The sequence below is a fragment of the Amblyomma maculatum genome, chromosome 11 (genome assembly GCF_055883805.1).
Source record: "Amblyomma maculatum isolate TAMU_Amacu chromosome 11, ASM5588380v1, whole genome shotgun sequence".
NCBI lineage: Eukaryota > Metazoa > Arthropoda > Arachnida > Ixodida > Ixodidae > Amblyomma > Amblyomma maculatum.
Window position 1 is genome coordinate 148,970,568 of NC_139354.1, and position 12,996 is coordinate 148,983,563.

Here is a 12,996-nt window from a genome sequence, read left to right on the forward strand (position 1 = left end):
ACAAAAATGGCAGCTTCTTGATGAGTGTTTGAGCACTGTAAAGTCACTCAATATAGTTAAATCTATTTTCCACGATGGGGTTCTTTTACCTAATCCTTAAGTAATAGCGAACACATTTTGTAATTATTTTTTTAACTAACCTAACTATCCTTCCTCTTCGTCGTGCGCACCATCTCTTGAGCGCTGCCCTTCTTTCTTACCTTCTTTCTTACCATTCCATCTTTCTTACCCCCCCTTGCCAAGAATAAATTATATCCGTAATTGATAACTTAAAGATGACCGGTCCCGGAATTGACAACATTAATGGAAAACACTTGAACATTATCCGATCTATGCTCGCAACAGTTCTCAGCCACATCTTCAATCTTGTTTTTTTAATTGGTTGTCATCCGCGGCAGCTCAATATAGCGAAAATAATACCAATGTTCAAAAAAGACGAACCCGCTATGCCAAATAATTATCGACCAATTGCCATTCTTCCTTTTTTTGACAAAATTATAGAAAAATAATTTGAAATAAGGCTGTCAGTATGTATTGAAAAATACAGCATATTGACAGATACGCAACACGGTTTTCGACGCGGACTATCTACAGATACTGCTATAGCTTCTCTTATAGATTGTATCAGGCTTGCTATTATTAGAAAAGTTTTCAGGCACAGTTCTCATTGATTTCAGCAAACATTTGATTCCATCGATCACACCATCTTGTGTCAGAAACTTGAGTCATACGGCATATCAGGTCAGGACCTCCGCTAATGCTTTTGCAGAGCTTTCTTCGTGCCCAAGAGCACGTAATCTGTATTAATAACCGTGCATCTAATAAAGCTCTCACTAACATTGGGGTTCCACAGGGTTCTATTCTAGGCCCTGTATTTTTTCTACGCTATATTAACGATTTACCGTCCTGTTTTAGGCATTGTAATAGTACTATATTATACGCAGATGACTCTACTATGATAACATCGCACCATGACATTTACCAGCTATCTGACCTTTAAATGACAATAATTCTCTTGAGCATTGGTGCCATATTAACCGTCTTACTGCGAATGTTACCAAGACTTGCTTTCAGATTTTCCATACCCTTCAATTGACCCATCTCACCACTGCTATACTCAATTCCACTGTCATCGCGTCGCAAGACCGAATTTCGTTTCTAGGTGTTGTTATTGACCCTCACCTAAAATGCCATTATCATATAGCGAAAACATGCAAGAAAATTTCATTCGGGTTACGCGCACTAATCAAAGCCCAATCCATTTTCCCAATTTCATACGTTACTATCCCTTTACTACGCTTTCGTCCACAGCCACTTTCATCCTGGGGTAACGCGTATCATGTTCATCTTTGGCCATTATTAAAACAGCAAAAGCAAGCCCTACGCATAATAACCTCCTCCCCTCGAATGTCACCGTCGCACATTTTGTTCATGAATTTAAATGTTCTATTCCTCTCGGCTCTTTATCTTTATAATATCGGTAATCTATTATTTAAGATTCTTCACCATCAGCTCCCATTTAGCATTTTTCCTCCCGGCAAGATCAAAAACAACAGTGTTACACGGTTAGCTCTACGTAATAGCTTTCTACTACCTAAGATCAGTACTAACTACGGAAAACAAGGCCTTCAATTTTCGTTCATATCATTTTGGAATTCTTTGAATTTTCACATTACGCAAACTAATACACTTCCTTTGTTCAAGTTTAAATTAAAAAAAAATTCTTCTTAATTTGTGACTTCTTTATCTTTTGTGTCTCGGAATTCGTAAGCGTTTTTGTTTTTTTTATATTTGTATTTGTATTGTATTTGTAAATTCTTCTGTATTCTATTTTTGTATCTAAATCTGTCGTCAAAGCCCTCTTTACTATGTATTTCGTTTTTTTTTTTTTTTCAGCGTTGCTTCATGTATGTTCTTACAATAATATTATTCTTTATGTTGCCTATCGAAATCTATTACCATGGGAGGTCCCACCTGCGGTCTTGTACCATAGGGCCTCTCGCTGTATATTCTTGTACGTTGTTTTTTTTTCATTCTAAAATAAACTTCAACTTCAACTTCATGGCGTCTCAAGTCAGTAGTGTCTTAATGCCAGGCTACTTGTCTTTTTTGTGTCTGGTCGTCAGAGCGGGGGTCGAGTCCGGTAGGCTAGGGAACCGCCAGGCGATGCTACGTCCTAGGAACCAGATGCCGATGGCAAAAGAAGACACAGGGCGCCGAAGCACCGGGCGAAGATGACGAGTTATGATGACGTACCCTGCACTTCCACGAAAATGTTACAGGTGTCCGATGAACAAAAAAGACAGAACATGATCATGGCGATCGTAGATGGCGTTTAATGAATGATGGTGGACCTAGTGTGAGCGCCTTCCCACGCCAGTGCCCGCTCGTTCTTCCTCGCTCGTATACCAATATGAAACGTTTGTTCACAGTATAGCTTGAATACGCATCCCCGATTTAGAATACCTAACTAACATGCTTGAATCTGTTCAAAACAGCGCAGCACGCTTCATGCCGTCAACATACGGCCTTAATTCCAGCGTAAGCGCAATCAAATCTTCGCTTGGCCTCACTCACTTAGCTCTCAGACGCAAAACTGTGTCTCTATTTATTTCATAAGTTATGTTTTAACTTCCGCTATCTCTGTTGATCACTTATAACTCGTTCCTCTTGTACGCTACGCAGCCTCTTTAATTCTAATAGCGTCCGATGACATCATGGTTCCTCTAAGTACTCCTTCCCGACCGCAATTGAAGAATGGCATTTGCTGCCCGATCCAATCTCTAATGACCCTAACACTGCTAGGTTTAAGAGGATATTGTTGGGATATATTCTCTTGACTCGCTTATTTAGTTCAGTTCATGTTCGTGTAATTTTTCTTCTTATGCTGAACATTTATTCGGGGATTACTGCGTACTAGCCCTGCAGGCCGAACTTCTCGCAGCGAGTGGGTTGTTTTTCGCATATTGATAAGCCTTTTTCATATCTAGCGCATCGTTTGCTTCTTTTTGCGCTTCGTGGTATTTGTTATAATTATCACTGACTTTTGTTCCAGTACCTTGTTTTCTTTTCGCTCCCCCTTACGTAATACCCCGATAGGGGCCCTTTATGGATATTAAATGATGATACTGATGATCCACGGGGTCGTTTCGAGGATGCCACACCATCGTTGATGTCTTCACAGTTGAGTTCACTCAGTCAACCTGGGCCTTGTGCGAGCCGAAATACTGGCTCAGAACGAAACACTGACACAACACAGGATCCAGGTAAACGAGTACATTAACGCCGGTGCTCTTCGCCAGGAGCGTTGGTATACCTTTCAGTTAAAGGTTATTGCACAATCACTCCTAAAGCTGCCATGAACAGGTCACAGACACTAAGGAAATGACTAGCAGATGCAGTAGTGCGTTATGGTATTCTTACCGGATGAAACGAGTGCATACCAACAAAGAGCTAAAAACAGTGTCTCACTAGGTCGTTAACCAGGAAACATTACACAGATAACAGGGGAAGGACTCCAACAAAACTGCTGAAAATAGCTCTCTAGTGCTTCCTTTCAACGCGCTTGCTTTAGTAAAGGTGACTTGGCCCCCATTTCGGCCAGAGCTAAAAGAATAATATCCAAAAATAAATAAGGGCACTTGCGTCCGGCAGCGTAATCAAAGCCACGGATTCTGCTTAATGTCCGAAGCAGTGCAGGTCAATCACATTTGTCACAGAAACTCATGTCTCCTTTTCTTCCTAAGCGCGTGGAAAATTCATGAGCTCGTTTGCCTAGTGTAGCATCAACCTAAGGCGCATACAGGTCCTTAAATATTCGGGTTCACAGTGTTGTAGCTGCACTCTAGGCGACCACGTTAAAGGCAACGCATTCACTTTCGCCACCTAGACTCTCGTCCGCGACCAGCGTTCAAGACATGAAGGCATTTGCAGTATTTTTATGTGTGGCCTTGGGCAATATTGAAAGCGTATTATCAGTTGGTTTGAGTGGTAAGCACTCCTTCACGCATCTTCCGGCAAATTCACCTCGCTTCGTTTCTTTCAATTCTGCAAATCGTGTGTGCAATTTATTTTCTCTGAAAGGTTCATCAGCTGGTTGCGGTTATCCTCCAGGTTGTTCGTTTTTGACTTCGGGAATTTAGCTTAGGAACGCATGTTAACGAAGGCAGCTCACGTGCCGTCGCCCTGGAGAAATCAATATAATAAACGAACTCTTGCAGCTGTCAGTCGCGTCAATGAATTCAAACCGAATATTTTGTGCCTCAATTCGTGTACCGAGAAGATTCATTTTTAGCTAAACAAAACTGACAATCCCAAATCTCGATGGCATTATTTCACCTTTGCAAGCCATGCATAGGTGAAAGCGGGGAAGGGGGAAGGCGGGAGAGGGAGGCCCAGGACAAATTTCGCGAGCGTTTTGTCTAATAGAAGCCCAACAATGGATCCTTATGAAGCTTATGCCCCTTGTACCGAACAAGGTTTCCATCGACATTAGAAATCGAGGCTCACACTTTTTTCTAATTAAGGGGGTGTTGAGACTAAAGGGCCCCAAGCTGGTCGCTAGGTTATATACTACGCAAATCTGACAAGCAGAAAGTACGCAATCTCAGCTATGCAATCACATCAGGCGGATGGTCTTACTCGGAGTCATTACCGACCTCCAGTATTTGGGATGCGAATTACGACAAGACTGACCAATTTAAGAAATGCAGGATTTACCAACAATTGCAAGCTTTGTTACAGGGAACATTTTTATTTATTGATGTCTAAACACGCCTTCCGATTCAATGTATTTACGTTTCCAAGTATATGTTTTTGTGCCAACAGTTGTGACATTGTCCCAAAACTTCTTACAGGCTCCTGCAAGAATGCTAGCATACCGGACGTAAACAACCTGAAGAAGGTATACCCTCTTCTCTCTCCTTTCATATGCAGTGATTGAAAGAGTGCAAATCTATTAGAAACGACACCCCGCGCTTACTTTCCTGGGTGAAAATGTTTTTATCTATAAAGGTTTTGGTGCCAGAAATAACCACCAACCAGGAGGTACAACAAGTTTCCGGTACTCACTCATTCCGAAAACGGTGCACTAACAAGCTTGAAGCCAAAGTCTTCAATGTTTATTAAATAATGTCATTCTGACGAGTCACGTATGGCTTTACATAACGCATCAACTACGAATAAAATCCTTTATATGATGAAAAAAAGTTTTTGTATATTTAAAGTCTAATGTCAAAACTATACGTTTTGAATCCCTGGCTTTTGTGTAATATTTTGGAAGCGTAGAGCTCTGAAGTTTTATCCTTTTGAATGCCTCATTCGAAATTTAACATAGTGAAGAAGTTGTCTTGGCCTTTCAAGCGCTGCCAACGTTTTACAGAGACGTAAATGCTCGGCGGTACGGTCATACAATTCTCCGAAAATGAATACCGAGGATTTATTCTTCCCTGCTCCTAACATTCACTGTTTATACCTGATAGTACGTATAATAATTATATACGTATGATAAATATATGCTTCCAGATAAAAGACAACACTAATCACATCATCTCTCCTAGCATAATGCTCAGGAATTGCAAAATGCCCTATTTTAGGTAACTAAATACACACTTTCTGCGTTACGCAATTGTGTGCGCATTTAGAATTCTTTTTCAGTCAAGTTCTGCACCTAGCAAATTTCTGACAAATATACCTTCAGCCAAGGCACAGGGGGATGCTTACAGCGAAGTACGACGAAAAGCACTAGGGGCAAAAAGTTCTTACTTCTGTGTCCAAATACACCAGTAATTTGTGCCAATTGTGAATTCTATTGAGTTGGTTTCCAACATTCCCACACTGCCACTAAACATTTCCACTGCACATCTCTACGCACTTCAGGATGTAGCCTACTTTACGTCTGTCTTTATAGTACATTTATTTTGCACACCGATGTCGGACACAGTCAATTCATGTTCATTACCAGCTTGGCCAGTGCAAGGCAAATCCCAGACAAGTAAATTTAGGCGAGGGAAAGGAGGGGGGGGGGAATGTGCGTACACATCTTACGTATGCCTACCCTATTACAGCACAAACCTTGTTTGCTGATCGGGTTTGGAAGTGCTGAGACTTTTAGCGTTGCTTGTATGTCCTACGTCAAATGTTTTGGCCTTTCGTTCACAGTGTTTAAGCCAAGTCAGCACAAGCTGCAATCCTTCACAGGTGAGTTACTTAAGGCCAGTTTAAATAAATGTTAATACCTGCATATGAATTTTAACAAGAGCGTTAAAAGAAAAATTGCTTATATAAAGTGTCTCACAAAAGGAGAAGTATTGTCTAAAATGGCTCACTTCTTGGGATTCATTGTTCCTAAAATAAAGCTTAAGGTTCGCACAACTTTCCCGCAGTTTTAGTATCTCGAAGAAGGGAAACTAAAATCACTTTCTAATTGACACTGATTTTAAACACATTTACTTGTACTTTTTTTCCATGTCCTGCGAAGGCCGCCATCGACGCTGTTAAGCCTATCGTAACGGTAAGATATTGAAGCAGTATAATCCACCTATCGCAGTACTTAGGAAAACAGTCTACCGTGTGAAAGAGGTATTCTGCTGACAACTCTTTCTACCAACCAGAATAGAAAAGCGCTCACAAATCAAGATTTCTTATGGCTTGTGGCAGCCATTCTGGGCAGTTTCGCGCCCTGTATCTACTGGAAAGATTCGCATTCAGAGAAGTCGTATTATCACAATCAGCTCTTACTCAGGCACGCAAAACAAAGGAATTGGCTTCAATACCACAAATCAGCGTCTTATCGAGAAGAAACTAAACCTATCATTACGTTTTCTTCGCTCACCACCCATGCGCATATTATTATATCCCGTGGCCGCCCATATGTTTCGTACATAACGTTCAGTGCACGCATTTTCTGCAATCTCATTGCCAAAACGTTAATACAGAATGCTTGTTTATCAAGCTTTGCTCCGGAACTGGTTTTCTATACACTGCATAGACAGATGAAGGCATGTTCTATTTTAATGCGAAATGTCTCATTCATCATAGTGAAGCTATGCAAAACTCTCTACCATGTCTTTCAGTGTGTGTATGATGCCCTGAAGGAAATGAACAAGGCCACTGATGTAGTTGTGGCATATGGTGACATCTTCTATGCACTCGTCAACGCTACGAAAAATGGCAAGAGCGAAGCACGTACGTTTCTTTAACTACTTGATATAATAAAAAAAATATCCTATTTTAAAGTTTGCAACGTCAGAAACGCAATGTGGGTATTAAAGATTACAAAGATACTTTGTTGGGCGAGTCGGTAAACATCTATTGTTAATTTAAACAGCGCGAACAGGAAGACACAGGACAAGATAAAAGGAAGTCACAGTACATGCGCTGACTCACAACTCAGCCTAAGCCTTTACGCCAAGGCCCAGACAATACCAAACATGACGAAAATCAAACAATCACGTGAAACAATCCCTGGGTTCACCTGCTACACAAAACGTCACTCAAAAAAGACACTTCTTTGCTTGAAAGAGCAAGGGAAGTATTGCTGACACACGTATTGTCCTTTGAAATGAAATATGCTTCAACTATCTGTCTGGTAAACCTTTCTTTTCAACGATACAAAATCCTAACCTGGTCAAACATAGGAGTACACTTCTTTTCCTTCTTTATTGTTTCACAGGAATGGCAATGTGAGACCAGAAATCGTTTGTCCTTGCCACTTTCCAAGTTGTTCCGGTGTTTCAGTAGTCTCTTGTTAATACAGTGTCCTGTTTGTCCTATATAACAGGCTCCACAAGAGAGTGGAAACCTGTACAAAACACCAGTCTTGCATCCAACAAATGGGTCTCTATATTTCACCCCACATTGTGAGACCACAAAGGGCATTGTATTGCTCATAGCACTTCCGACAAAGCATTGCGTACTCGGACAAGTTTGCGATAACCTCCACTTTTTATCGAGATGATCATAAATTCCAAACCAGAAGCCCCGAACGTCAGCGTTCACTATTCTGCTGTTTACTATTGCTTCTTTCCGTCCATCTCACAACCACATGACCCCTCTCCGCGCTGTGATGCTTGAGCGCGAAGCTGGAGGTTCAATGGCGTCAGATCAGGCGTCTTTGATATCAGGTGCTTATTAAGATTGCAAACCATATAAAATCGAATGAACCAAAGGTTATTTAAAGGTACGGCCCAGCAGGCAAACACTCATTACGAAGCTTAATAAAGTAGCGCACGAACGCGACGCAGAGACCAATCTTCCGTACTAGTCTTTTTTTTTTTATTTTTGAAGCATGCCTCCTGTTCAATTATATATTAGTTCCCTTCCTCACCTATATAGTTGCGGTAACCTAAGTTGTCTACCTCTACAGTGGTATGGCGGACACTATGTAGGGCTAGAAGTACGCGGGAAACTGCAGAAGCGGTTCGCTATAGGCCTGCAATACAAGCGGTCTTCTTTAACACCGAGGAATGTTTTACGCGCAATACAAGAAATGGACCTCTTGACAATCTATTATTTCCCCTTGTATGTCAGCCTCGAGCATTTTTCAAGCTGTGAACTTTGTAAGTTCATTGATAGCACTATGCATATACTCACTTCATGGTGTTACATTAATGGATGATGCATTTTAGCGCGCATTTAATGGCCGATTCTATCTGCCGCTACTTTTATTTTATTTATTTTCCTCACCTCAGCTTCTTCGAAATTCCTTTGTATGCGCAGAGCAGTATGTGAGCAAATTCTAAATGCCGGCTGAGATATCTGCTTTTCATTAAAGGTTCTTTCTGTCTGTCTAGCATTTTAAAAGCGGGTGCAGTAATTTATGTAGCCACGACAACTCTAACGTTAAAATAAATGAGACACTTATAGAATAACATAATGAAATCAAGAAACTACCTAAATAGTCAGACTACGAAAACGTTATTGCGTTGACCTCTGCTTTCTTTTCGACAGTGGCCAAAGATTTGAAGAACTCCCTCGACCAAACAAAGCAGGGAACAGTGCAGCTAACTCGTTGCACCAAAGGAACCTTCTCAGTACCCCTACCGAGCAATGTTGGGGAAAGGTAAGTGTTCTACCGGATAAGATAAAGTAATCGAACCCTAACGTTACTTGCATTAAATAACAATATTTTACAGCTCCATTGCGATAACTTCCTGGCCCATTTGAAGAAATTTCAGTGATGGTAAAGGTCATAGAACCGACAAAATGCATTTAAACTCTCTTAGATCAAGTCTGGCAGGTCTGCAGTGGTTGCAGATGTGACTGCGGCAGCTGTAAAAATAAAAAGTACGAACGCGGCCGCATACTGCAAAAAAAAAAAAAAATAAAGCCTTTTGATTTTAATAGTGCGCCGTAAAATAGCGCTCACCTTTTACTTTAGAGATGTTACAGCTATACGGCAATAGACAGGTTTCATCTCACGGCTTTAAAAAAATGCATACCGCAGGCCCTCATATTTGTATCATCATCCTCACTGCCATTAAGAAATTAGCATCAAACTTCACGATCCTTAAAAGAGTCGAGAGATCTCGAGTGAGAAACGGTCAGTCTCCTTGAGCATTTTGGTTAATTGGTCCGTAGTGTTTAACCCTCGAAGCGACTCAAGCTATGGAGGCGTCGTATCAGAGGGCAGACGAAATTTCGACCACGTGGGCGCCGTGCTTTTCGCATCCAGCAAACACCGCTAGCCGCGGCCGGTATTCGATCCCGCTTTCTTAAATTCAGCGATGGAGCGCCTCAGCTTCAAATGCACCATGGCAGGCCGCGGATATTTTGCAAATGTTTAAAATGCTGGCTGTTATCGTAATCCTAAGCAACACGTAAAATTCGCGTCTCTTTCCTTTCAACGTAAACAATAGCTGCTCTAAGATTTTCAGTACTAAATATACCATTTCGTTTCTCTTTTTTTCTCTTTCTATTGCCGCAGTGCTCCGCCAATTTCGGAACGGAATGCCAGAAATCAAGCGTAAGTCTGACAACTTCAACGAAAGAACTTATGTGTGTTATCAATGCTGAATTTAGGAGAAAACATTCCTTAATCTTTAAGTTATGTTCCTGAGAGTCTCTGTGCGACCTTAATTATTTAACCAAAGTGCTGCACTCAAGCGTATTAAGCATATTTGAATGCTATCAAACCCGTTCCGGTGTTAAGCGAGTCTACTTCAGTGCAGCGGACCAAGCTAGAGCTAAAATATTCCGAAATATCGAAAGATCAATATTCAAGACATCTTTGCTATTATCATTCTGAGAGGAAGCATGTTCTTGTTTTACGCACTGTGCGAGCTATTTATTTGAAAATATTTTCATTTTTTTCTAGTCTTTTGGTAACTTTGTAACGTTATAAGCAAGTCGACTCTCACGATTTTCTTAAAAAGCTCATTCAACTGATTTTTGTTTACTGAAAGTCAAGCCCGATGCTAGTCTATTACTCGTAAATAAACTGAACATTTTAGTCGGCATTTCAGTTTGTAATCTCATTCTTCTTTCTTACCAGAAGAAACAAAGATTGGGAAATTCATTACCGGCACATAATGAAAACAATGTCTGTTTCTCAATTCGAACTCTCCGCTGTTTTTTATTACAGACCAGCCTTGTGTCTCCGCTCGTAAAGTACGTCTTGGTAAGTTGACAACCATCGTTAAATATTCCAGTGTCCTCTTACTCCTCTAGGGGCTGCTTAATTTGAAGTATTCTATATCATTGCATAGTAAATTTAGACTACATTACGGCACTATGAAATCCTTGCCCCATAATGATAAAGTAAACGGTGTTCTTTGGTCACGTGTGAGGCTACACGTGACCTTTAAATATAAGAATACAACATACGATTGCTTGGAAATGGCTCATCAGTTCACTAGCAATCAATTCCTGCAAAGTGCAATTAAATAGACTTGTGAAGGAGCGCTTAATTTTAAACAGAGTAATAGAATAGATTAATAATCGGTTGCCCTCTCTTTACAAGTTCAAAGTTCAAAGCAGAGAAAAAGAAGGGCGTAAAATAATTTGAGGCAAGATTCTTTTCTTCACAAAAAAGGCTATATTGGTAGCCCTCTGAGCATCTGACACTGTACATAGCTTTAGACCACCTAGACGCTTTTCTTTTCAGGTTCAATTATTTGATCGAAAATGCAGCGTACACATTATTGTGCTATATCCGCTTATCAATCCGTTTCTCCCTCAGTGCCTGCTGAAGAACGCCCTGCCCAACGCACCACAGGATAAGATCGCCTCCCTGCTGTGCGACCTCGTCAAGCGCACCGACGTGGCCTCCATGGGGGGATCCTACCTGGCGGCCGCACTGCGTGACATCGACAACGTGCTCTGTGAGTGCCTCATCCATGAGAGAGAAAAGTCGTAGGCGAGAAGTGAAAAACATACAAGGTAGCCGTTTCCAGCTCCTATTACTGACGAGTGAAGCTTCGTCTCGACACACCGCAGAGGTCTATGTACACACCAAAAATATTAAAAAAAATGTTTTATGTTGTATTTAAATGATATCTTTGCAAATTAATTATTCTCGGCATACTGGTTGGAAACCGTTTCTTCTAGAAAGTCAGTAATTCTGTGGCACCAACCGCTGGCTGGTATGCTTCACTAACACGGAGCACGAGGAGTTTTAGATATAGAAACTTGTATCGAATATGTGGTTTAAAACAATGCCTACTGGTTTCATTTTCCTATGAGGTCTAAGGAGCACGAGACATCGCTTGGGAAATTTGAATAATTGTTCTACCTGGAAAATTAACCTACACAAAGGTTTTATTTCAGCAATACACGCGTCGTGTTGCTACAGAAAAAATATTTATTATTGATGTATTTGTGGCGTTTCGCTCATGCAGTTGATGTGATATGCCTTTTTCGTGAGAAAACGAAATCACTGGCCTTTATGTTTTGCTTACTTTCAGGCATGTCAGGCACAGGCAAATAAAGCTTTTACTGTTGTACAAGCAAGTCCTAACTGAACTAGTAGATAGTAGAAATTTGAATAAACGCATCATGAAAATATATTCGAAGACTTTCCATCTTTCATTCAATATTAATTCGCACTTAGGACGTTGGATACAGAGTGATTAAATAACTTGTAAGAAGGTTTCCTGCGAGAATGTCATTTTCAATCCTTACTGATAAATACTTACTACTTCCATGTTTTTTTTAGCTTCTGTATAGTCACACAGCCTACGTTTTGAACCTAATAGGCAAGCGGGCATCCCCGCTTTTTTTTTTTTTGTAGCATTATGGCTACATTCATTTATAAAATTGTGATGCTTAGAACAAAACTTCATAATTAGCAGATTTCAGGCAATGTTGTGTACGCGAACCGACGCACCGCCTCCTAGCAAACGGCCGCATGGCCGTTCCAGTTGCAATGTGTCCTTGCACGCGCGAGCCGGCCGCTTCGGAGAGACAGCTGGGGTCCTACTGCCCGCGATGACGACGACGCGCGGGCCAAAGAAACCCGAGCCGTATGTTCCTTCGAACTGGACGATCTTCGGACCATGTGCGCGACCAAGGCACGAGAAGCAATGCTTTCTTTACAAGCGCTGTTTTACCCATGTGGCAAGAATGGCGCGTGTCCACTTCAGTCGTAGTTTCGTAGCAAAAGGGAAACAAGTTCAAGTTGATGTCGTTGCTCCCATAGGCGTAGATGAGGTAGATCGGAAAAGAAGCTAGCGGCATCTTTCACAGAGCGCGAAGGATTTACCTACACGAGCGCTTTCCTTCAAAAACTTCGACACTTCAAAAACGCTACAACCACACCTGATATTACCAGAATCCTTCAATACCTTTAATTGTCATAAAACGCCCCCGAAATTTTGACAAGGAAGGCAGGAGTGATCGCTAGGGAAGCCTCGTCGTTCACGGCCATTGGAGCAATCCCGGCGCTGGCTCTCCACGGCACACGATGGAACTGCAAATCATATAAATAAATGTCTGGAGTGGTATTACTGCGAGATATATGTGGCTATGGACAAAAGAAGGCACAAGCAAAAATATTAA

The 12,996-nt window shown here is 41.2% G+C and overlaps 1 protein-coding gene across 1 annotated transcript; it reads left to right on the forward strand.

Moving 5' to 3' along the window:
- The first annotated feature begins 2,345 nt into the window (after positions 1-2,345).
- LOC146175154 (uncharacterized) lies at positions 2,346-11,356 on the forward strand. Its single transcript, XM_084585535.1, has 6 exons — positions 2,346-2,359; positions 4,828-4,903; positions 7,074-7,185; positions 8,950-9,032; positions 10,583-10,618; positions 11,180-11,356. Exons 1-6 carry the CDS (start codon positions 2,346-2,348, stop codon positions 11,354-11,356), a joined length of 498 nt encoding a protein of 165 aa, XP_084441661.1.
- Positions 11,357-12,996: the final 1,640 nt, after the last annotated feature.